This window comes from Bufo gargarizans, chromosome 2, assembly GCF_014858855.1.
Source record: "Bufo gargarizans isolate SCDJY-AF-19 chromosome 2, ASM1485885v1, whole genome shotgun sequence".
Classification (NCBI taxonomy): domain Eukaryota; kingdom Metazoa; phylum Chordata; class Amphibia; order Anura; family Bufonidae; genus Bufo; species Bufo gargarizans.
In genome coordinates, this window is record NC_058081.1 from 599970636 (window position 1) to 599996292 (window position 25657).

Here is a 25657-nt window from a genome sequence, read left to right on the forward strand (position 1 = left end):
TGCCAGAGTCTGGAGGAAGACTGGGGAGAGGGGAATGCCAAAATGCCTGAAGTCCAGTGTCAAGTACCCACAGTCAGTGATGGTCTGGGGTGCCATGTCAGCTGCTGGTGTTGGTCCACTGTGTTTTATCAAGGGCAGGGTCAATGCAGCTAGCTATCAGGAGAATTTGGAGCACTTCATGCTTCCATCTGATGAAAAGCTTTATGGAGATGAAGATTTCATTTTTCAGCACGACCTGGCACCTGCTCACAGTGCCAAAACCACTGGTAAATGGTTTACTGACCATGGTATTACTGTGCTCAATTGGCCTGCCAACTCTCCTGACCTGAACCCCATAGAGAATCTGTGGGATATTGGGAAGAGAAATTTGAGAGACGCAAGACCCAACACTCTGGATGAGCTTAAGGCCGCTATCGAAGCATCCTGGGCTTCCATAACACCTCAGCAGTGCCACAGGCTGATTGCCTCCATGCCACGCCGCATTGAAGCAGTCATTTCTGCAAAAGGATTCCTGACCAAGTATTGAGTGCATAACTGAACATAATTATTTGAAGGTTGACTTTTTTTGTATTAAAAACACTTTTCTTTTATTGGTCGGAAGAAATATGCTAATTTTTTTAGATAGGAAATTTGGGTTTTCATGAGCTGTATGCCAAAATCATCAATATTAAAACAATAAAAGGCTTGAACTACTTCAGTTGGTGTGTAATGAATCTAAAATATATGAAAGTCTAATGTTTATCAGTACATTACAGAAAATAATGAACTTTATCACAATATGCTAATTTTTTTAGAAGGACCTGTATGTGCATTTGGGTTTAAAAAAAAGCACCCCTTTTTGGCAATACTCTCCATCTGGGGCCTATGCAGCATTAGTCAGTGTGCAATTTAAGCTTGAAATACAGCAATAATTTTCTGGGTTTTAAAAAAAACACCCATTTTTGGCAATACCCTCCATCTGGGGCCTATGCAGCATTAGTCAGTGTGCAATTTAAGCTTGAAATACAGCAATAATTTTCTGGGTTTTAAACACCCGTTTAGGTCAAAATCCTAATTTTGCAGCGTTTGCTGAATCTGTTATTGTTAAATACAAGCTTGAAATACAGCAATAATTTTCTGGGTTTAAAAAAGCACCCCTTTTTGGCAATACCCTCCATCTGGGGCCTATGCAGCATTAGTCAGTGTGCAATTTAAGCTTGAATACAGCAATAATTTTCTGGGTTTTAAAAAACATCCTTTTTGGACAAAATACTAAATTTTACAGCCCTTGCTGCATCTGTCAGTGTGAAATACAAGCGTTATATACTGCTGTCATATTCTGTTATAAAAAAAAACACCCATTTTAAGCAATACTCTACATCTGGGGCCTATGCTGCATTTGTTAGTGTGACATATAAGCTAGAAATACTGCAATAATATTCTGGGTTTTAAAAAAACACCCATTTTGGGCCAAATACTAAATTTGCAGCCTTGGCTGCAACTGTCAGTGTGAGATACAAGCTTGAAATACTGCAATAATATTCTGGGTTTAAAAAAACACCAATTTTGGGCCAAAAACTAAGATTAGATACTGGTGTTCTATTCTGTTATAAAAAAAAAACACCCATTTTGGGCAAGATCCAAAATTTGCGGAGAATTAGGAGAGTGTTGAATAAGGGACGTGGCCCCGGTCGTGGTGCTGCTGGTGGAGCTCCTGTTGCAGGGAGAGGACGTGGTCGATCTGTGCCAGCTATACGCACAAGTGAAACACCTTTCTCAGGTGCGAGTAGGCGACAGAACCTTCAGCATTATTTGATCGTGCCTAATGTGGCTGAAAGATCTGAGTTAGCACCTGCAGCTGATGTCCATCAGTCTTTCACCTCACCCCCTTGCAAATCAGCCAAGCAGTCTGAGCCCCAAGTCATGCAGCTGTCTCTTCTGCTTTTTGATGACTCTGCTAGCAGGGTTTCCCAGGGCCATCCACATAGCCCTGCCCCAGAAGTGGAAGAGATCGAGTGCACCGATGCCCAACCACTTATGTTTAAAGATGAGTACATGGGAGAACCACCGCAGCACGTCTCAGATGATGACGAAACACAGGTGCCAACTACTGGGGCTTTTAAAAGTGTGCAGACCGACAAGGAGGGCAGGGGTGAAGACTGGGTGGAAGATGATGTGAATGATGATGAGGTCCTCGACCCTACATGGAATTAAGGTCATTTCCAGTGCTGAACCCCCAGTTCTGATGCAGTTTTACTTTCTCAGCTCTGCAGATGAACCTGAATCTTCACCCTCTCAGTCACTGACACAGTGTAACACCGCCATGCCCTGTTCTGTGTACCCATGTACAGTAAGTGTCCCTGTGTCAGCTTCATGCACTGATGTCGAGACACATTGTTTGTCCTGCTTTAGCCTACATCAGTGTTGGCGAACCTATGGCACGGGTGCCAGAGGCGGCACTCGAAGCCCTCTCTGTGGGCACCCGCACCCTTGAAAAAATCTTTGGTTTACTAATATGCCTTTGATTTTTCCTGTCCTTCATCAACGCAGTGCGTACTATGAATGGCACAGGCAGTGCATTGAATGTTGGCAGGCTATTATAGCTAAATGATATATGGAAAATATACTATATTGCTATTCAGGTTAAATTGCTGGCTTGGCACTTGGTGAAAAATAAGTGGGCTTTGGGTTTCAGTTTGGGCACTCGGTCTCTAAAAGGTTCACCATCACTGGCCTACATACACATAAACATTTGTGTTTTGCAGTCTGCAAATTGCGGATCCGCTAAAAAAAAAAGGATGACGTCTGTATGGTATCCTTTTTTTTTTTGGGTTGCAGATCCTTTGTAATAATGCCTATCCTTGTCCGCAAAACGGACAAGAATAGGACATGTTCTATTTTTTTTTTGCGGGGCTACGGAACGAAGCAATGGATGCAGACAGCACATGATGTGCTGTCCGCATCTTTTGCGGCCCCATTGAAGTGGATAGGTCTGCACCCGACCCGCAATAAATGTGGCTCGGATGCGGAGCCAAACCATGATCGTGTGCATGCATAGGATAGCAAAGATGGCTGAATGAATACTATACATTACGGAAACATACTATTACTTGGCCATAGGTGAATAGTATTCTATGCATTGGCGTTCTCTAACCTGGCACATGTTCCATTGTTATATGGAAGGAGACGTAACCATACGTAGTATGAGCTCACAGCATGAACCGATATCAATCACAACCACAGACACCATTTACCTGACTGATGTTAAGTGTCGGATTCTTTTCTATGTGACAGATCTCTGTGGTAGATACGTGCGAGCGGAAGCTACTAACTTCTCGTGTGAGTTTCCACCACAGCTGCAGATATTCTGGCTATCATTCATCTCGAATACTGGAATTAAACGCTTACGTCATGATGTGCACCTTGCAGTCACAGTTTAGGTAACCAGAAACTGCTATAGATATAAACCTATAATCTGTTGAGATTGAGGAATGAGGAGGCCAAATGTCACATTCCTAAACCAAAATCATAAATGGATCTTTTCTAAATCAAAACATATCCGCTGCCACAAGTTCTCAAAGGTGCCAGCCAGTGTCGCATTAGGGGGTCCTGCGGTTGACCAGGGACCCCCCTCCATCTATACTGAACATGTGCACGTCCACTTGTAATTGCTTCATAAACTATCATGGTACACACAGGAGATATCGCCAGTAAGAACTTATAGGTCATTTGTGAATCATCCTATAAATTATAGACCCTAGTGACAAGTGATTGGCTCCAAAGTCAGCTCCAAAAGGGGTTGTCCTCTGCTGGACCTTTGGGGCCCATTATTGTCACAGGTGACCAGTGTGATCCTTGTGCCAGCCAGAAGCCCCTGAAAAAAGCATCACTTGGAACATTCCCAGTCACTCACATGCCCCCTTAAAGCTGCCAGCCACATGCCATTTCACTTTCCTTAATTAAAGAGTATCTCATGCAGAAAATAGATTGTTTAAAGGGTTAGTCCCATCCTGACATTGCATGTCCACAGGTGGATATGTTTGGATACGATAGGAGTGGGTCCCTGACCCCCATCTCATGGCTGCTGCGTAGAAAGCGGTGGTCCCCGTTCTTGAGCTAAATATCTCAGAGGTTAGACCCGTACCTATTAGGAACGTATGGCTTATTTTGTGGATATGCCCACAAATGTCAGAATTGTCACAATGGGAATACCCCATTAAGGAAAAGCTGGGATATCCTGGCTAAATGACTACCAGTTCTGTTCAGAGCACCATAAACAATGAACCCACGTAGTCACCTGGAGCACTGGCTAGTATGAAGCTGCAGAATAGATTATCTTTGGTACTTTTTTCCTTATCTCAAACGACTTGTATATAGATTGTTCTCAAATACACTCGGAGGACATTCATTCCTATGCTAATAGCGAAATCAAATTGTTTCCCTGATTAATAACATTTCCATTACTAGGGGTGGACACAAGCAGCTGAGGGCCCCAGTGCCAGAACAGTATATGGACCTCTTGTTATCTAATATCTCCCCCTTGTTTCTCAAGATTATCCCATACAGAGCGCCCCCTTTTGTCTCTCCGGCAGCCATTACACCACGCAACAAAAAAAAAACAAAAAACTTTTCGTCTGCTACTGGGCAAAAACCATTTGTCCTATACTAAATCGAGTGTGCGGATTACAAATCCGAAGTCAGAATTGTTGTAACAGGTCACAAAATTTTGCTATACATAAGTATGCCTAAATGTATTAAGCCATTGGAAAGCATTGAATAATTTTAAACCGTTTTACTCCAACAATTATCTGATCTACATCAAAGTTTGCGTAGTAAACAGTGTATGAAAATGTAATGGAATAACACAATTTCAAAAAGTCTTGTTTTTCAGTTTAAAAGTCTTACTTGAGCAAGGCCCAGTACTGTTAAAAGTGCTTCAGGCATCTGCTTTTGCGTTTGTGAAACGGGAAAATATGACCGTTGCAAAAACCAGCAGTAGTCCCCCATCCTGTTGGGATTCCAGCGGCCATGATACCTGTTCTCCATTGTAGAAATATCTTTATGGAACTGCTCTCCATGTTCGTCACTTACGTGTCCCAAATTAGGTGGGAAAAAGTCAAGATGGGAATGTGAGAAATGCACTTTCAATGACATTCGGCAGCCAAGTTGTTCCTATGCTGGAAGCATGTTGTCTACTAGTTCTGCATAGTTTGCAGCTCGTCTGTTCCCAAGGAAGTTCTGCACTACTAGCACAAATGCATCCCAAGCTGCAAGACGCACTCGCTTTGTCAGATTCTTGCGCTGATCGTAAGTAGTGTATTTACCACATATGTAGCAGAAATTGTCTGGATCGTTAACACATTTGCGTTTATCCATCTTAAGTTTCAAAACTGATAGCACTATAACAGATCACTTTATCAAAATCTGTCCAGCTTATATACTTACTGCTGACATCAGCCCGAGTGCGTCCTAACAGGTCTAGACATGTCCATTGGAATATCTCCAATATAATGCATGAATATTATAACTGAAATCTAGACGTGTCGGGCAAATTCCGAGTTCATATTTGGAATCAGCGCGCTCATTTTAGTATAAATCACATGTTTTTCTCTCAGTAGCAAAATCATTGTTGCGCGGTGTAATTAGCCATGAAATTCATTAGCTCAGGTTTTTACTTGCAGTATAAAATAGATTTTAAGGTGACGAGGCTCCCTTACTTATTGGGCCCCTGCAGCTGCAAAGGTGGCACCACTGGTATGTCCGCCTCTGTCCGGTACCAGAGCAGTGATTATCGCCAACGTCAAACGACTGTTTCCAGTAATTTACAAGCAATTATTTCCACTAAACGAGATTGGAACGAAAAATCATGAATCCAGCCTCAGCCCGTAGCTCAGATATATTTAGTGCTTTTTATTCATTGATGTGTATGTACCACCACAATCGCCCCCTCGCCTTTTTCTAATATGTTCACACAGTGTTAACCACATCAGTACATGAAGTTTTTACAAGGTACAGCACCGGCAGACATGAGCCCACCCGTCTCGGCATCCAAATCACAAAGGAGATTTCTATTAAACCATTGTATTGAATTTAGTGAGACATTTATACTTATCATACGAGGAAATTGCATACATAACAATTCCATGATAAAATGTTAGCTAGGGACCTTTGTGGTGTGGGATAATATAGGGGGTAGGCATCTCATTTATGAGCTTTATGAATCTATATTCAGATCTCTCAACGTGACACTGGGTCATATGCTACGTGGGGACAAGCCACCACTGGGGCCAGTCATTGACTGCAGCCGCACACGTGACCTCCCAGCTGTGCCGGAAGTTGACAAACAGGGACCGAAGCACTGTGTGGAAGGGAATATTGCCAAAGCATTCCCTATACTTTGAGACTGACTGGCCATCCGTATCCATGGCTTTGGCACCTCTCAGTCCAGGAACAGCAGAATGACTTATTGCATGCCTGTGGTTCTGTTGAGAGACTGCAAAGTGTCTTTAGAGAAAGGGAGTACTATAACCACCATCATTGTTTCTGCTCATACGCTACTATTGAAAGAATATTGCACTGTAATATACTGTGGAGCTGTGCCTTCTGCTGCTATTTGTACTACAACCCCTGTCATCAGTTTAGTAAAGAGAGAATTTATTTATTGATAGCAATGGGCCTGGTTATTGTCTCCATGGTCCACAAGTCCTGCCTTACACATGGCAAAACATCCAACATCAAGGGCACCCCAATCAACATCAGGCAGGAGCCCCAATACCAAGGTGTGCCCAGAGGGAAGAAAGGGTGTGTCCTCAAGTCACTGCACGACCATAGGGAGCGCAAGAGTAGAGACTGCCACTGTGATCTGTGAGTACTGCCACCACCTTCAGAGCCTCAACTACTAGTCCCTTCTCCACGCACTCCCCAGCGGTCCGCTGCACATATGTACACCAACACAATGGTGTTATATGTTAAACTAGACCTGCCATGTAGATTTCCATGAGTTTCAAATTCTGTGTCTTATGGTTAAAGGGGGTTTCCGGAAGCAGAATATTGATGACCTATCCGCAGGATAGGTCATCCGTATTTAATCAGTGGTGGTCCGACTCCCAGGGCTGCCACCGATCAGCAGTTTGATGAGTTTGTGGCACTCCAGTGAATGCTGTGGCCTCCACACAGCATATCATGCACAGCACAGTACATTGTATAGAGCAGGCATGCTCAACCTGCGGCCCTCCAGCTGTTGCAAAACTACAACTTCCAGCATGCCCGAACAGCCTACAGCTATCAGCCTACAGCAGGGCATTGTGGGAGTTGTAGTTTTACAAAAGCTGGAGGGCTGCAGGTTGAGCATGCCTGGTATAGAGGCTGTACTTGGTATTGCAACCCAGGTCTATTCAGTAGAATGGGACAGAGCTGCACATAAACCATGTGACCAATGAACGTGACATCATTTTACTAGGAAAAAGCTACAACTCTAACCAATTGGCTGTGGCCTCTTAAAACAGCAGATCAACAGGGGTGCCACGAGCCGGACTCCAATCGATTGGATATTGATGACTTATCCTGAGGATGGGTCATCAATACTTTACTACTGAATGAAGTTTGCAGGGCAAGGACAGAGGTTTGGCATAGTAGGGGAGTGTCAAGATACCTTTAAAGGGGGGGGGGGGGTGTAATTGGAAAAAAACAACACTCTGCCTTTAAATTAAAGGGCATCTGTCAGATTTGTACCTATGACACTGGCGGACCTGTTGCATGTGCAGTTGGCAGCTGAAGGCATCTGTGATGGTCCCATGTTCATATGTGATGGGATATAGGAGGAGCTGGTGGCGCAGCTTCCTGTTTGTCTCTTTGCTCCAGCCTGCGAGGGAGAAGGAAGCACACCATTGAAGGTGAGTATAAAGTTTTTTTTTCTTGTTGCAACAATAGAAAAATTAGATATAAGCAGCGCCTATGTACTTATACATAGGAGCTGTATGTTAAAAGTACATAGGTGATGCTAGGAGTGGTAACCTAGGTACTACTCCTCCTAGCATCACCTATGTACTTATACTACCTGCAGTCCTTATGCAAAAGCACATAGGGACTGCAGGTAGTATGAGTACATAGTGGATGCTCGGAGTAGTAGTCCTAGGTACTGCTACTCCTAGCATCCACTATGTACTTATACTACCTGCAGTCCCTATGTACGGTACTTTTGCATAGGGACTGCAGGTAGTATAAGTACATAGTGGATGCCAGGAGTAGTAGTCTTAAGTACAAGATTATGACTACCACTCCTTTTATGAATTTTTTAGAAAAAAATAATAACTAAAAACCGGCCAGCTTTATTTAGGCCGTCCGCCTTTTTTTTTCAAAAAATGACAAGTAAGTAATATTTTCATGGGTCTCTTGTCTTCCGTAAAGTGCAAATATTATTATAATTTTTTCTACAGGCATATCTTCTTCAAGTGAGGCTGAAAGCTCTCCTCCTCGCCGACATGATACGGTATGTCAAGTTTGGTAGCATTCCCAACTGTAATTTTGTGTAATTATTCTAATTATTATTTTATTTTTCTCAGTCATCATCTCTGGAGGAGATGCCTCCCGGCCATGAAAGTCCAACAGAGGAGGAAGTCGGGGGTGGAGGACAGCAAACAGTAGGTGTTTACATTTTTTTTTTTTCTTAAAGATACATGTTATTGTATGTTCTTAAATTAGCATTTTCTTTTTTGGTAGTTTACAGCCATCTCGTCCCGTTGCCTCTCAGAGAGATCGTCGAGCCTCTGCCAGAGGAAGTCTGGGAGCACACTGCGATCGGGGTTGTGAGAGTATTTTCAATCAAAGTTTTTTTTAAAGTTTAAAATATTATGTTAATTTTTTAAGGGTTCCCGAGTCTCCACCAGAATGGACGAGGAGGCTGTTGGCAGTGTTTTTGTTGACAATGACCTCCTTATCCAAATGGTGGAGGAACGACCACCGTTGATGGACCACATGACCATTTTTGATGTCAACAATTCATGTATTTTAAAGACTAATCTTTTTTGTTTTTGTTTTAGGGTCGACAATCGTGGTTCGGTGAAGGTCATTCAGGGACCGCTACAAGAAAGATTATAACGAGGAACTTCAGTGCTCGAGTGGTTTGGGAAGAGCCTCAAGGTGAACATATCGCTATTCTGCCGCCTTGGGGTTCCTACGAAGAACCCTAGAGCTGCGACGGTAAGATATTATGTTTATACAGATTATGTTCTCCAATCTATGTGTATGGCCCAGGCAGACTGTCATTTGGCACTCTGTCTTGGACATTCACATATTATTTTGTGTAGTAGAGATGAGCGAAGCGTGCTTCAGGTTATACATCTAAAGTTGCTTTCCAAAAAAAAAAAACATACTGTCCATAAACACTTCTCTGTAAACTAATAGAATGTATGGGCTCTACCTATGGTACAGTATTTGTATGAAATTTTTTTGCAATGCAACTTCCTATGTAGCATCAGAAGTCGCTTTGCTCACCTCTATCCAGAGGTTCTCCACCGAAATACAATTGCTAATTGTTTTTTTTTTCCTTTGCTTTACAGAAGAGCAAGCAATACTCGGGCGCCTGAAGTTCCCCAGGAGGCGGTCCCTGAAGAGGCGGCCACCGCGGGTCCCTCTCATCCAGCTCAAGCAACTGGTCAGGACCTCAATGTTCCCCTACCTGTGCCCTCTGGTGACGCAACAATGGCCACTTTAGCACCACTATTTGAGGCCCTCATGCTTCGCCAGAGGTCAGGTAGGAGCCGTCAGGCGGACTACGAGGATCTCACAAGGCTCGCTTACGAGTCCTTGATGGGATTCACAAATAGAGTTGCCGCTTTGGAGGATAATTTGCGGCGTCTACAGGAGTGGGCGGTGTTGACTTCGCAAATGAGTCCGGTGCATCACTATTTGATATCTTTGCTCCCCGTGATGGAACAGTTCACGCCAGACCAGCTCTTTGAGGCCAGAAGACAAGTGGACTGCGTCTTGTGGCAAGTGCAACACCGCCCCACATCCCTTCCCCCATCCCACACCTATCCCACATCCCACACCTATCCCCAATCCCACACCTATCCCACACCTATCCCCATCCCACACTTAGCTCCATCCCATTTCCCATATCCCATCGCAGTCCCAAACCCCCAAGCTATTTTCTCACCACTTTTCTTCCTCTCCTCCTCATTACTATCCTCCAACCTCTTTCACCACTCCCTCTACTCTAGCTCGGGAAACTCAATCTCCTGCCCAATCCTCCACTTTAAATACTCCCTCTGTTTCACTTCCCTCAACACGCACTTATTTGTCCACAGTGGCAGAAGAACAAACGGACAGAGGGGCCCCAAACCGTGCACTTCCCTTCACCCCCCACCCTTCTAGTTCCCCCAGGCTTTTTTTATAGGCAATTATAAATAAGTTTTACAAAAAAAAATTTTATATATTTATTTTATCAAAAATGTTATTCTTTATAAATATTATTTAATTTAGAAAATGTTTGTTTTTTTTATTTTTATTTTTATCCAAAATGGGTTCTCTTGGAACACTTAAAATTTCCCGGCAATGGTGGAGCGACAAGTATTTGTCGCTCCGCTGGCTTTGGGAGATAATGTTGACAAGCAAAAGTGTGTAGCATAGAGTCCTGACATAATCTCCCAGCACTGGCAGAGCAACACAAGTATTTGTCGCTCCTACAGCGTGGGGAGAGTATCTTGACAAGCAGTAGTGTGTAGACTATAGGCCTGACATAATATTACAGCGCTGGAAGAGTGACACAAGTATTTGTCGCTCCTCCAGTGTGGGGAGATCAATATGTTTTTATAAAACAGACTAATTTTACAAAACAGGTTTTGAAAAACAATACATACTAGTGTATCCAACCACCAACATAACAACGCAAACAAACTGTGTGAAGAATAAATTCAAATTGAATGAAAACAAAATTAAGAACAATTTTAATCATTCGGTCCTGCCAGTCCACTCTTCCTGCCTCGGAGCAAAAATATTCAGCAAAGGAGTCTCTCATCCTGGAAACTGCTACAGTGGTCCGCGGGCCAAAGCTTTCAATACTGGCCAACTCACTGTTTTCTCTCCCCCTCAGCGAGATCCCGCGCCTACGCGATGACTTCCTTGGCCGGGGCATGCGCACTGCGATGCCCATTGCTGGCACGGCATCGCGGTAGCTTATGCACATGCCCCGACCAAGGAAGTCATCGCGTAGGCGTGGGATCTCGCTGAGGGGGAGAGAAAACAGATGGGCGGGCAGAGGAAGAGGCTGGGCGGGGATAAGAGCCGAAGAGGCAGAGCTGCCTGGGCACCAACGCGGTGGACGCCGCTCCGGGCACTTGCGAGCCCTCATTTACATATGCATCAAAGTTCGTTTTTGGGCAGTTTTAAAAGTCCACAAAAGCATATAAAGGTACCGTTTTAATCATCTGTGTTGCGGCTACAGCGCTATGGGAACTGTTCAAAAGGGGTAATTGTGCTGACAGACTCCCTTTAAGATACGGGTAAAATCCTGACCATAGGAGTCGGTGAAGTCACAGTGAACAATACTAATGCAGAGCCTCCAAAGCCTTTGGCCTGCGCAATCAAGAGCAGCAGTAGGTATAGTGCAGTATAAAATAAATAACATTTTAGTACCATGGGGTATGGAAATATGTCAGATTTCAGCTTTGAACCAGGAAAAGGTACTTATGAAACTTGTCCGGATAGTTCCGCAGTTCCAGAAACAGAACTTTAAATGCACCCAATAGCGACAACACCGTCTGGCTCGAAGACGTCTTCTCCAGCGGGAAACGAGGATTAGAGCCTGAAATCCAAAGCGGATGTGGTCCGGCATCATCTTTGCTATCTTCTGAGGGGTATGTGACCTTCGTTTGTCTTTTTATAGCCACTGTATAATTTGCATGTAAAAATAGTTTCTTTTGATGTTTGAAAATTGAAATACCGTATCTGTTATTTCATCAGAAAACGGATGATAACGGATAAGACTGATTCGCTATTTCACCGGATCCGTCTGACGGATCTGGTAAAAATGATCTCCGTTTACATATGGTTTGCCGGATCCGGTTGGTATTTCCGGCAATGGACTAACGGATCCGGGGGGTGGGGCGATCCTGCCTGCCGGAATCCAACAATGCTAATGTGAAAGTACCCTAAACTTGGCCAGTATTTTTTGTTGGGAAAGGTGGCAACCCTAGTGGAGGATAAGGCTGGGTTCACACCTGAGCGTTTTACAGCGCGTTCCTACGCGCTGTAAAACGCTCAACAAGGAGAAACCAATGATTCCCTATGGGAATGGTTCACACTTGGGCGTTTTACAGCGCGTACGATCGCGCTGTAAAACGCCCGACGCTCCAAAAAGTACATGAGCGACTTTTGGGGCGTTTGTGGCCATAGGACACTGTAGTGAATCACACAAACGCGCGTTTACTATTACAAAAACGCGCATAAAAACTCGCGTTTGCGCAACGCTCAAGTGTGAACTCAGCTTGATGAAGACCGGATAGGTCGAAACGTTGCTATTTTGGGTGCAAATAAACTTCAGAAGATAAAAAATCATTGGAGTGCCGTGGCTTTAGACCATTATCTGACGTTTGTGAGGACCAAAAGGCCGGGACTCGCTGCAGGCACCACCACAAATTGGACCAGCTGGAAGTGTCCAGTGAGTGGTGCTGTCTTATTGCTATATTGTGAACCCTAGTGGAGGGGCACATTCTGAAACTCTTGTACTGGGCACCAAGAGCGCTTGTGCCATTCTTAGCTGCACAACCACAGCAAGCTGACCACACTGGGTGCAGCACGGCATATTGAAGGCACTAAAAAAATCACTCAAAAACAGAAATGTGACTATTAGGGCTGTTACCCATGGCAACCAATCACATAGCAGCTTTTACTTTCCATAAGGTTTCTGAAAAAATGAAAGCTGGGACCTGATTGGTTGCTATGATAGGCTTTTCTAATGGTAGTGCAAAAATGGAGAAAAATGCCCAGGCACCCAATCCATTTTCAGCTTTTATTTTCCTAGCACATGAAAGCTGCGATCTAATTGCTTGATCCTGGCAAGAAAAAAAACCCACTACTGCGCAGCCGCCTCTCCCAGCACGCCCTACAGGTTCACCACAAGTATCAGAAGGCAAAGCAGGGGGCGTGTTTATAACGCCCCGCCCCTTCCCGGACTCATAATAGACGAGGAGTGAATGGAGCAGTGTGTTGTGTGTCACTGGTGCAGATGGCCGGCGGCAGTCTCTGCGGTACCGCGCTGCTTCTACACTGTGCCCTGCTGCTGGCGGCGGCCGCCATGCGGTGTCCTCAGGACCAGTATGTGGACACCGCGGAGGGACGAGACGTGTGCTGCAACTACTGTGCCGCAGGTGGGTGTATATACAGCTCATACCTGATGTCTAATAACCGCAGGGTCTGTACAGTGATCTTAGTGTTATTGTAGCTAGATCGCGATATGGATCAGGTTATCGGGACGATGTATTAGTAGTATTATCTCCTAGTGATGCTTTATATGTGTAATCAATATATTTATGTGTCATGTTATAGATACTGTGTCTAAAACAAAACTATTTTTATCTATCAATAATCTGAATTATTTGTATAATTTATTCTTTGTAATTTGTGTTTTCTGACAATAACATGAAATTGACTATATTGTGTTTCCACATCTGTTGGATACAATAGATCGCTAGATTCAGTTTCACCAACCGTCCAGAAATTTCTGGACAGTCCATAAAACTAGGTGACTCCCCCCCCCCCCATGTCTATGAAAAAAATAGATGTGTCCACAATGTGTGGTGTGTTTTTTTTTTTTTTTGGCTGGTGGTGCTTAACTAGATGATTTTGGTGGTAATTACCATTATTTCACAGTAAATGCTGGTAATGAGATCTTATCAGTCTATTGAGCTACAGACACGTATTACTTATAATCTTTATCATTCTTTATAGTTTTCCAATTTTTCCCTAAAAGGTGTTGGATGTCTGTGATTTGGGAATAAATTGTCCAGAAAGAAAAGTTCTGGTTGGCAACCCTGGATAGGTTAGGGTAATTTCACACTAGCGTTGTTTGAATCCGGCAGGCGGATCTGGAAAAAACGTGTGAAAACGTATTACATTTGAATCTTGATGAAAAAAATGCATTGGAAAAACGGATCTTGCATTTATGGACTTGTTTTTTTTTTTTTGTTTAACATGCCGGAACACAGGGCTTTAATGCAAGTCAATGGGAAAAAATGCCGGATCCGGCGTTCAAAGTGTTACGGATTTTTGGCCGGAGGTAAAAATACAACATGCTACGGTTTTCTAAAAAGACTGAACTGATGCATCCTGAACGGATTACTCTCCATTCAGAATGCATGAGGATAAAACTGATCAGTTCTTTTCCTGTATTGAGCCCCTAGGACGGAACTCAGTGCCGGAATAGAAAACCGCTAGTGTGAAAGTACCCTTAGATGGATAGATTACTTAGAGGCAGGTGGGACCCCATTTAGATTGTTGACTGCACATAAATGTGGTCATTCCCCCATTCAGGGTTAGGACTGGTTCCAGTTCTGAGGATCTGTCCTATAATAAGTCTATGGGGGGACATTCCAGTAGAAGGCAGTGCCTAGGAGGACACGCTGGTGTAACAGAATGCATTTTGGAACATTCCTTTCTGTTCAGTTACGTTTTGTCCCCATTGACAATGAATGGAGACAAAACGGAAGCGTTTTTTTCCGGTATTGAGACCCTATGACTGATCTCAATACTTGAAAATAAAAATGCTAGTGTGAAAGTAGCCTTACTCTTTTTACTTCTGCTGATTGAGGTCACAAACTGCCACCCGCGAATAGGCGTTCCCCCTGCCGCCGGAGGAAGGGCTGTTTTATTGTACGGGTATTTGGCTGGCGGGGGGGTCAGTGCCACACTGCTGTCATATGGCAGAATTTTAGCAAACATGTTAGTGGTTTAACATGTGGACCCCTGCGGTTCTTCATACATGTACTTATTGTAGACCACTTGTGTGTATTCGCCATTATATCCGTATTATGGGTGCTCATGTGTGGCCGTATTACGACCCTATCAAACCAGCCTTCATCTACGTCCCTGTCCTGTGTGTAATTTCCCCAGGCGTCGGGGGAACTGACGTAAACCCTGCACATTACCAGATATTAATCTATCACTTCCTTTTGCTGATATGTTTCATGTGCAACTCCTTTGAACCTCCTGTGTGAGGGTTGGGGGGGGGGGGGGGGGGGGGGATGTTTTTTTCAGTTTTTGTAAAATTAGACGTGACAAGTACATTATTTTTGACTTGGGATAAATATAGTTTACATTTACAGATTTGCAGACACTGCACTTTTCATACATCACAAGTGGAAAGAAGTTAGAGGGAAAACCCCAATGTGACTAGTCCATTACTCACACATCCAGCTACTACTGCAGGTGCGCTGCGGTATACCACTGCTACTATCGTATTCTCAACTGACTGTATTTCTGAGCATGCGGGTACCCTACATGGGTATGTGGACCACCCTCCTTTAGCCGAAGAAGAAAACTACTGAATAAAAATCCATGCAACATGCATAATTATTAGGTATTAGCTGCACAGGATAGGTGATAAATAATAAATATCGTATCCCACCAGTTGGACCCCTCATTAAGCAGAGAACAAGGTTTCCTGAGTTTCCTCTATGAATGGAGTAGTTGGTCCACTACGCCATTCACATCTATGAGGCTGAGGTAGACAGTGCTCCAACAGTGAATGGAGTGGTGGACCGACATGCGCATTACTGCTTCATTCAAAGCAGGTACTCGAGACCCCCTGCATTCTGACATTTATTGCCTAATTTGCAACTAGGCAATACATATATTTTATTGGATAACCCCTTTAGGTACCTCTCAGCCCCCCTCGCCCCTTCAAAGAGAATGGTAGGAATACAGTGAGGAATTGTTATTCAGGCATGCTCTCACACACTAGTAATGTATTTGTAACTAGGTTTACTCCCCAGTCACAATGCATGGGTGACCTTGTAGTCTGTGCTTTTTGGTTGGGGACCCCACTGAATCCTTATCGAGTGGTGAAATGTTGCTTTACTTTGCACAACTTATTCATAAGAAGTTGCAACAGTTTGGTTTGAATTTGATGACGATTATAATCAAGCTGAGCAGGAAGCCGTTCAGTGTTGAAGGGGTTTATATGAGATGCCTTCAGCCATGAGACCACTTACCTGAAGGACCATTTTTTAGGTGATCGTCTCAGAGCAATTTCTTTTGTATTACTGATACTGTCAATCCAAATCTTCAATCCAAGATGATCACATACCCGACACCCGTTCACTTCGATGGGACAGCTCGTTCTTATACACTTGTATAGGATCACCCCCCCCCCCTTTCCCCCATTGACATGAATGGGACGGCTTAGGCTACTTTCACACTGGCGTTTCTGGGTCAGAATTCGTTCAGAATGCCTCAATTTGGCTGCGTTTGGTCTCCGTTGCGTTTTTTAGACAGTCACTAAAACGCAGCTTGCAGAGATTTTGTGACCGTCTGACCATGCGGAGACTAACTGATCCGTCTAGACTTACAATGTGAGTCAATGGGGACGGATCAGTTTTTCACTGACACAATATTGTGCAATTGAAAACGGATCCGTCCCCCATTGACTTTCAATGTAAGTCGTTTTGACTTAGACTTTTTTTTATTTTTTTATATGAATAATGCAAACGGATCCGTTATTAACGGATACAAGCGTTTGCATTATTCGTGCGGATTCGTCTGTGCAGATACGAGACAGATCCGCACAAAACGCGAGTGTAAAAGTAGCCTTAGGTGTATTTACTTCTGCCCATCGCTGCGGATGCGAACGCGAGCCGGTAAACAATGAAGAGAGAGCAGCTCTGGCACGATGTGCGTCTTCTCTTCAACCAGCTGATCAGTGGGGGTGATGGGTATCGGACCCCCGCCTATCTGATATTGATGACCTATCCTGGGGATAGGTCATCAATAAAAATGACTTGGACAACCCCTTTATGACTTAATCAGTTCAAGACTGGTCCATTTACACCCCTCCTGACCAGGCTCATCTTCCATCTTGTTGGAAAATCAGAAGCCATTCATTGTCCCTTCATATTTAGAATTGGAGCCCGGTGAACAGTTCTACTTCCAGAGGCAGCTGCTTTGTGCTAGGTAGTACGTTTTTTTATCTGAAGACAGATGGTTTTAAAGGAGTTGACCAGGAGTAGAAAACGTGACTGATTTCTTCCAAAAACAGCACTACCCCTGTCCACAGGTTGTGTGCGGTACTGCAGCTCTGCGCCATTGCTGTGCCCACAGGATTCAGGACATTAATGTCTGTGCTAATTTACCAGCTCCATCTACCACGCAATAGATGGAGCTGTGTAGTTCTGGGATGGGAGCTAGGTGTGGGACCCGCGCCAATCAGATCGTGATAGCCTATCCTGACAATACGCCATCAATATTAAAATTCTGGGAAACCATCTTTAAGAAAAAGAAAAACTAGCAACAGGAAATGTTTTATATATACATTTTATGTTTACTCCACTTTATTATTTTCAAAATGTGTCAAATTCACTCAATAAGCACTTGAGCATTAAGCGACACTAGTACCATAAAAATATATAGGATCACGCAGGATCCACATTGTCAATAACAATCAGCATGAACAAATAGTATCGATAAGTACAGAATATTAGAAATAAAGAGAACATACTCAAATACACTGCAATATTCATATCATATAGCAGATTAATAATCTTGTCCCTCACCCCCAGAGACCCAACAAAAATCAAGGGAGGCAAAACACATGTAGCATACAAGGATGAACTATCTCCCAGTACAGGCACATGTAAAAGGAAAAGAAAGAAAAGAAAAGAAAAAGGGGAACACACACACTCGTGACCCCCAAGAAAACTACCTACGCTATGTAGATAACCAGACTGCTATCACCAGAGAATGAAATACAAGATGCAAACTGTAAAACTATTACACCCCAGTTCCCAACCCTCCCCGCCCTGTGTTACTTAGTTCCCCTATTAGCCTTGAAAACTCAGGAGATTGTACAAAATCCAACAAAGGATTCCATTTACCGTAGAACCTGCTCTCTGTACCCTGCGAAAGCGCTGTCAGCTCTTCCATTCGTATCAAACTTCTAATTTCGGACGCCCATGCACAGAGAGAGGGAGCCTCTGTCTTCTTCCACTGGCGTGGAATTACCATACGCGCTGCTATTAAAAAGAACCGTAATGGATTTTTCTTAATACTAGCTATCGAGCCAGGGATAAGTGATAGAAGAGCAATCCCAGGGGAGTTAGGAACCGTTTTACCTGTGAATTTGTTACAAATGAGGAACACCTGGTCCCAGAATTTCTTTATTATTGGGCATTCCCACCATATATGCAGCATGGACCCCACCGCTGAATTGCATCTCCAGCACATGTTAGAGACACTTGGGAACATCTTACTGAGAGTCAAAGGGCAATAATACCACCTGGACAGAATCTTAAAGTTCTTCTCCTTTGCATGCGCAGCCATAGACAATCCATGAGAGAGTGCACACACCTTCAGGACATCCTCCTTGGACAAGGAAAGTTTTAGATCAGATTCCCATTTTCTAAAAAACGGGGCTAAATCAGGATTACTACTATCCATTAGAACTCCATACAACTGTGAGATAAGCTTGCAGTGAATATCAGGCTTCATATAGATATTGTCAAAAGACGTCATGTCAGGACATGACCTGTGATCAAACAGACTATGGAAGAAAGACTGCAACTGAGCATATGCAAGCCATGTGGAGCCATTCTGCCTGCCATCAGATACAAGGGAACCATATTCTTGCAAGCGTTGTTGCGTCATAGCGTCACGGATCCTAGGGTATTGGGATTTGTGCCAGATTAGAAAATTGGATGCCCTTTCTCCTGCCATGAAGTCAGGGTTACCCATAATTGGAGTCATGGGACCTCTTTTGTGCGAAATCTGAAACTTCAAGGTCCAATAATCCCAGCAGGCCAAGGCGTGTCTCACCAAAAAAGGCCAACACTCTTGAGCTGGGCGGTTGGTAAGCCATGGTGCTATCGATAAATCTAGTGGGGAGAGCTCTCTCTCCATCCTAATCCAGAGTTTCGGGGAATCCCTAACTGACCAGTTTATGATCCTCATCACTAATGCTGATGCATGATATACCTTAAGATCTGGTAGGCCCAACCCTCCCTTATCTCTATGTTTAGTCAGCACCTTAGAACCGATCCTAGACCTACCTGAATTCCAAATGAACCGATTAATGGCCTTCTGAAGAACCGCAAAATATCCACCTGGAACGCTTATCGGGATAGTTTGAAAGACATACAGAAATCTCGGAAGAACGTCCATCTTAACGACCCCGAGCCTACCAAACCATGAGATGCGCTTCAGAGAGAATTTCTGCAAGTCTTCCAACACCTTCTTCTGCAATGGCAGGTAATTAAGAGGATATAGTAGGTGAAGCTGTTTCGGGATCTGCAAACCCAAATATGTTATACTAATGGTCTGCCATTGAAAGGGAAAGTTGCTTTGAATTTGGGAAGCTACCTCCGTAGGAAGTGAAATATTGAGCATCTCGCTTTTGGAGGGATTCATTTTAAAGTTGCTCAGGAGGCCGAACCTATGGAATTCATGTAGGATAGATGGGACAGTGACATGAGGATTTGAAACATACATAAGAAGGTCGTCAGCATAAAGTGCCAATTTATGATGCTCGCTCCCCAACTGTATGCCCGTGACATCTGGGTTAGCTCGTAATGCATTAGCTAGATGTTCCATAACGATCACATACAGTAGGGGAGACAGCGGACACCCCTGCCGAGTCCCATTTTTTATGCAGAAAGAGGAGGCTAATATGCCATTTGTTCTCACTCTGGCAGTGGGGATCGTGTATAAGGCAGCAATTTTCCCTATTACCGTAGGACCTAAGCCAATTTGCTTCAGCGCCGCAGTCATAAATTCCCAATTAACTCTGTCGAACGCTTTTTCAGCGTCAACTGAGAATAAACAGAGAGGAACCCCCCCACTTTTAGCCCCAGAAATAAGGTTAATCGTGCGGATAGTATTATCCCTGGCTTCCCTACCGGGTACAAACCCTACTTGATCGCCGTGGATAACGCCAGGGAGAACACTATTAAGACGATTCGCCAAGAGTTTGGAATAGATTTTAATGTCGCAATTGATCAGGGATATGGGACGGTAATTAGTGCAAACCTTTGGATCTTTATTGGGTTTCGGGATTACAACTATATGAGCCTCCAGGGCCTGTCTAGGGAAAGGGCAAGAGGGAGATACACTATTAAATACCCTTAGAAGAAAAGGCAATAATAGCTCTTTAAAATCCTTAAAAAAGGGTGCAGTAAAACCATCCGGGCCAGGGCTTTTACCCCCCTTTAATGACTTCAAAACATCTCCTATCTCCTGTTCTGAAAAATCCTCCTCAATTTCCGCTCCTCTGTCTATGGGAATCGTGGGAAGCGCTGTCTCCTCCATATATGCATGTATCTTATCAGCAAACGCCTCTGCAGGCATGTCCGCAAATTGTCCTCGTATGCTATACAGGCCTTCGTAATACTCTTTGAAGGTTTCCGCTATTTGTCTAGGATGATGCACCAAAGCACCCTTAGCATCTAGTATATTTGGAATAAAACTAGCCTGTTGTCTAGGGTGTATATAGCGCGCTAACGCCTTCCCAGGTTTATTGGAATGTGCAAATAAGTAACTGCGAAACCGCTCAACATTCCTAAAAGCAGAGGCAGAGAGCAACACTTTAAGTTGGTCCCTAGCCACCGTCAGCTCAGAAAGAACGAGTGGATCCAATGATTGCTTATGCGATTGCTCTAGCTCAGCTATATGGTGCAAAAGTTGCCTGATCTTCGCCCCCTTCTCTCTTTTGAGTCTAGCACCATGGCTCACCAAAACGCCCCGTAACACACATTTCAATGCTTCCCACTGTAATGGGAGGGCAGTGTCATCCAGTGAGTGGTTCTCAATAAATTGTCTGATCGTTGATTCCAGATCAGCTTTACATACACTATCCCTCAAAAGAGACTTGTTCAACCTCCATGTCCACTCCCTAGCCACTAGGTCCGGTAATTCTAGGGATAGAAATATTGGTGCGTGATCTGACCAAAGAGTGGAACCTATGTGAGCGTCAGGAGAATAGGACAGCGCATGATGGGATATCAGGAATCTATCTATTCTGCTGTAGGACTGGTGCGGCGGGGAAAAATAGGTGAAATCCTTATCCTTAGGATGGAGTATCCTCCAAACATCAACTAACTGTCTAGCATGTAGCAAATGTTTAGTTCTGGTAATTGTCGACCAGGGAACCGAAGTTCTACCTGAAGAGGAATCCAAAGCGGGCTCCATGATCATGTTGAAGTCACCACCCAGCAGCACCAGTCCCTCAGCAAAAGCATCTAACTTAGTGAGAATACCTGATAGAGCTCTGCTTTGTCTGGTATTGGGCAAGTAGAGATTTCCGACGGTGTACACTCTCTCATGGATTTGAAGCTTCAAGAACAGGAACCGGCCCAAAGGATCCGATTGTGACTCTAGAAAGGTATAAGGCAATGATTTATGAAGAGCAACTGAAACACCCTTAGACTTAGCATCCGGGTTAGTGCTATGAACCCAATAAGTATAATGTTTTGACAAAATCTTCGGAATCTGCTCCCCTTTGAAATGTGTTTCCTGTAACAACAGAATTTGCACCCTCTCCCTGTGCATGCCGTACAACACCCCTGATCGCTTTTCCGGGGTATTGAAACCTCTAACATTTAGTGAGGCTAACTTCACACTTGGTGGCCCCACCATGATGACAGATACAAATCGAACTTATTAGGCTATATTTAAGAGGGGGAGGAGAAAAGGGTAGTCAAGGGTTCGCACAAACCACCTCAAGAATACCCTGCGTCCCGAGGAGGTCTGGCAATCACCGACTATCCAGCCAAGGAGGCAATAGGAAGAGGAGAAGAAAGAAAAAGGAAAGGGACAAACAGGGGTGAGTTGCAAAGTCAGGTAACCGTCCCAAGTAGAGGGACCAACTCGTCCTATACCAGATAGAGCGAGAGTTACAGTAGGAGACGGACTTCCAATGACGGACCAAGGAAGCCGCCACAGGGCTGAGAGGCCCGAAGGCCACATCTAAAAGATGAACATGAAAACAAACACGTACAGCTTTCAGTATCTACCAGATCGTTTCTGCAGCACTAAGCTTTCTGTGAGCTATACTTAGCAAACCTACACAAACTGCAAGAGAATTACCCCTAGGCATAAGAGTAACATAACCAGAGAGATAAGAAGAAAGGGGGAGAAAAGAGAAGGCAGAAGCATTTTCATTCCCCCCAAATAGGTACTTATTTCCGAGGTCGTCCCTGAAATATCAAAAGAGATGAATACTTATACGACCCAGTCTCAGGTTTACGGTCTCGCTGGTTGCTGAGAATACGCCCTCTCTGAGGCCGCTCTTCTAAGATGCCCACTTGAGGACCGAGATGGCAGAGCTGGAATGACCTGCCAGTCAGGTAGATGAACTGCTGGCAAGTTCAATGCAGACAGGAACATGTCTAGATCATCAGGATCCCGCAGCTCTATACGGTGACCATTCCTACGGACCACTAGCTGAAATGGGAACCCCCAGGAGTACGGAATATCCTTAGACCTCAAGAGGTCCAGTAAGGGCTTGAGTGCTCTCCTCTGGGCCAAGGTGTTTCTTGATAAATCTTGAAGGATCGTCAGTGTGGCCCCATCGAAATCAATTGTAGAAAGGTTACGTGCCTTCTTCATTATAGCCTCTTTCACTGAATAAAAATGCAGACGGCAGATCACATCTCTGGGCCTAGAGGGGTCTGAGCTGATGGGGGCTAAAGCTCTGTGCGCCCTATCCATTTCCAGCCGATCTGTGACAGGTTCTCCCAGGATGTTGCTAAACAGACCTTGTAAGGTGGGTATTAAGTCCTCCGTCTTAGTAGCCTCAGGAAGCCCTCTCACCCTAATGTTATTCCGTCTGTTACGGTTTTCGATATCATCGTGGAGACGGTAAAGATGACCAATGTGACGATCTCTAGTTTCGCCTTGAACCATAAGCTCATCCACCTGAGCAGCCGTGTGATCATGCATGGACGCCACCTCCTCCAGTTTCTCTTCAACAGCTCTCACATTAGACTTGATCGCAGATAACTCCTGCTTGTATGAGTTCTCCAATCGCTCCACATATTTCTCCATCTCTTGCTTAGTGGGAAGGAGTTTAATATAGTCCTTTATGTCCCAGCTTTCATTTGGGGTCTCGCCCTCTGCCATTTCCGCTGCACCAGAAGGCTGTGCTGTAGCGTAGCAGTGCTGGGGAGATGAGGCCTCGTCCCAAGATGGCGTCTGCCTCGTGGCGCCGCCACGCAATTGATCCTGCTTGGACCGGAGCGAGTCAGGTGAGCGACTTACTGCAGCGCGGTTCTGGGTCCGATTTGGAGACCCCTGCGAGCTCAACGGTACCTCCGCTTCCGAGGAGTTGCTCCGGTGCACCGGCGTGAAGGTCGCTGCGTTCGGGTTGCGGCCTGCTTTATCTCCCGTCGGCTCCGCTGCAAAATACCTCAGCAGCCCGCTCTTTTCTCCTGGGGATCTTGATGAGGGATCACCCGCTAGTGACCCTTTGCGTGTGCGCACCATAGGAGCTGGTTTCGGTGCATCAGGAAGCAAGTAGCCCTTAGCCTCTCAGACCTGCGGCGGGAGCTCCACAGCCGTGCGTCCTCACACCGCCATAGTCAGGCCACGCCCTTTATATATACATTTTATACTATTTATTGTGCCTTTTTATTTATTTATTTTTTATTTTATTTTTTTAGGTCAAGAGATATCAGAAGTATGCACACCCTGGAATAAAGCATCAAAATGTACAAATTGTAAGGAAAACCACTACAATCCCAAGAATGCCAGAGATAGATGCAAGCGGTGCACTGTCTGTAACAAAGGTAAGCAAAAAGGAAGGGCTAGAGAGGTGACAACCCCTTCCTGTATGCCTTATTAGAGGCTGGGGATGGCACGGAGAGGTAATTTCAGACGAGTGAGGCACACCCTGAGTGTGTGAACGTGATTTCTCATCCTGAACTCTGCTCCTCTGACAGGATCGCAGGGCATGATAATGATTTATTATGCTGTGTGTCCCTGCCAGACCGTGGATCTACTAAATAATGCCCTCAGTACAGTTCAGTAGATCTGAGGTCTGGCAGGAACACACAGCATATCACTATTCTAATGCCCTGTCAGAAGAGCAGAGTTCAGGACCAGAAATCAGCCTCACACGAGCAGCATGATTCTCGCCGGGAACGTGGTTTTCTGAGTGTTTAATACTGATGACCTATCCTCAGGTTCTAATCGGTGGGGGTCTGATGCCTGCCAGCCCCACCGATCAGCTGTTTTATGGAGGGCCGCAGCCTCCTTGCAGCTCACCAAGCATAGTCAGTCCATTGGATAGCGGCTGTGCTCGGTATTGCAGTTCAGCCCCATTCACTTGAAGGGTACTGACTGCGCCTAGGTCATCTGACCGATGAAGATGACGTCACTGGTCTAGGAGGCGCTGCAGTGCTCACCAGAGCATAGTGGTCTCCTTAAACAGCTGGTCTGTGGGAGTAATGGAGGTCAGACCCCCACCAATCAGATACTAGTAACCTATCCTGAGGATAGGTCATCGGTATTAAACATGCTGACACCCCCCTTTAAACTCTTCCCCCCCCCCCCCCCCCCCAATCATCCTTTCAAAGAGGGTCTCCTGCTCTAATGGAATCATTGAGAGCCGTTGAATGGGTGTTGTATAATAACACATTTCCTGAGCGGATACTTACTCTAGTGACAGTTGTCGGGGTGGAGATGGGGATTTGATGGGGGCGCCTGGACTACATATGGAAGAAGGCTGCTATCCTTGCTGATCACCCCATGTTAGATTATTGATGTATGTTCCGCGATCACTCAAAAACGCAACCTTCGATTTCAACGAAACTTGGTATACACATCCTTTGCTACCTGGAAATAAATCTTGTGGGGGTCCCGGCTCCCTAGGACGTACCGTTCCTGAGCTATTCTCATTAGCTAATACAAGCCTGCAAGTCTTTCTCTTTATATCCCAACTGCCATGCACACGGTCACATGTCCCTTATCAGCCAATAGAAGCTCGCAGCCCCTTAGTCTCCACATACACACAGTTTTAAACCAGGTTTCCATAACAACCCAGCCATTTTTCTTTACTGCTGTAGGTCAGCTTTAGGCTAGGGCTACACAACGACAATAAGTCGCATGACACATAGGGTACAACTACACTGCCACATGTGTCACGCAACATTTTTTTTAATGATAGTCTATGGTGTTGCGCTGCATCATGCTGTGACTGCGATGAGACAGTTGCAGAAAAATCCATCTTGAATAGTCGCAGCATGTCACAGTCGCAGCATGTCACATGTCTCAGTGCGACTCCATAGCCTATCATTATCAAAATTGTTGAGACTAAATGTTACGCGACACATGTCATCATGTAGCCCTAGCATTAAAGGAGCAGGGCGCTGTGGAGGTCATTAAAGGAGCAGGGCGCTGTGGAGGTCACTGTTAAAGGAGCGAGCGCTGTGGAGGTCACTGTTAAAGGAGCAGGGCGCTGTGGAGGTCATTAAAGGAG

At 44.7% G+C, this 25657-nt stretch overlaps 2 protein-coding genes across 6 annotated transcripts in view; both read left to right on the forward strand.

Moving 5' to 3' along the window:
• Nucleotides 1-10959, forward strand: part of SDF4 (stromal cell derived factor 4) — a 67952-nt gene extending 56993 nt beyond the window's left edge. The window contains exons 7-9 of one of the 3 annotated variants that reach the window (XR_006387926.1): nt 8415-8467; nt 9018-9177; nt 9537-10959. Coding sequence is in view for 2 of the 3 variants with exons in the window: in XM_044281930.1 (XP_044137865.1) it covers nt 8415-8467; nt 8541-8584; nt 8647-8822 (273 nt within the window). In the remaining variant the exon portion in view is untranslated. Of the gene's footprint in view, nt 1-8414; nt 8468-8540; nt 8585-8646; nt 9178-9536 lie in introns of those variants that run through there. The other 2 variants (XM_044281930.1, XM_044281932.1) reach the window with 2 other exon arrangements.
• A 402-nt stretch (nt 10960-11361) lies between these two features.
• The window catches only part of TNFRSF4 (TNF receptor superfamily member 4), a 29173-nt gene continuing 14877 nt past the window's right edge, over nt 11362-25657 (forward strand). For 2 of the 3 annotated variants that reach the window (XM_044281933.1, XM_044281935.1), the window contains exons 1-3: nt 11362-11834; nt 13001-13346; nt 23841-23966. In XM_044281933.1, the coding sequence (XP_044137868.1) occupies nt 13205-13346; nt 23841-23966 (268 nt within the window). In that variant the 5' untranslated portion in view covers nt 11362-11834; nt 13001-13204. Of the gene's footprint in view, nt 11835-12359; nt 13347-23840; nt 23967-25657 lie in introns of those variants that run through there. The other variant, XM_044281934.1, reaches the window with a different exon arrangement.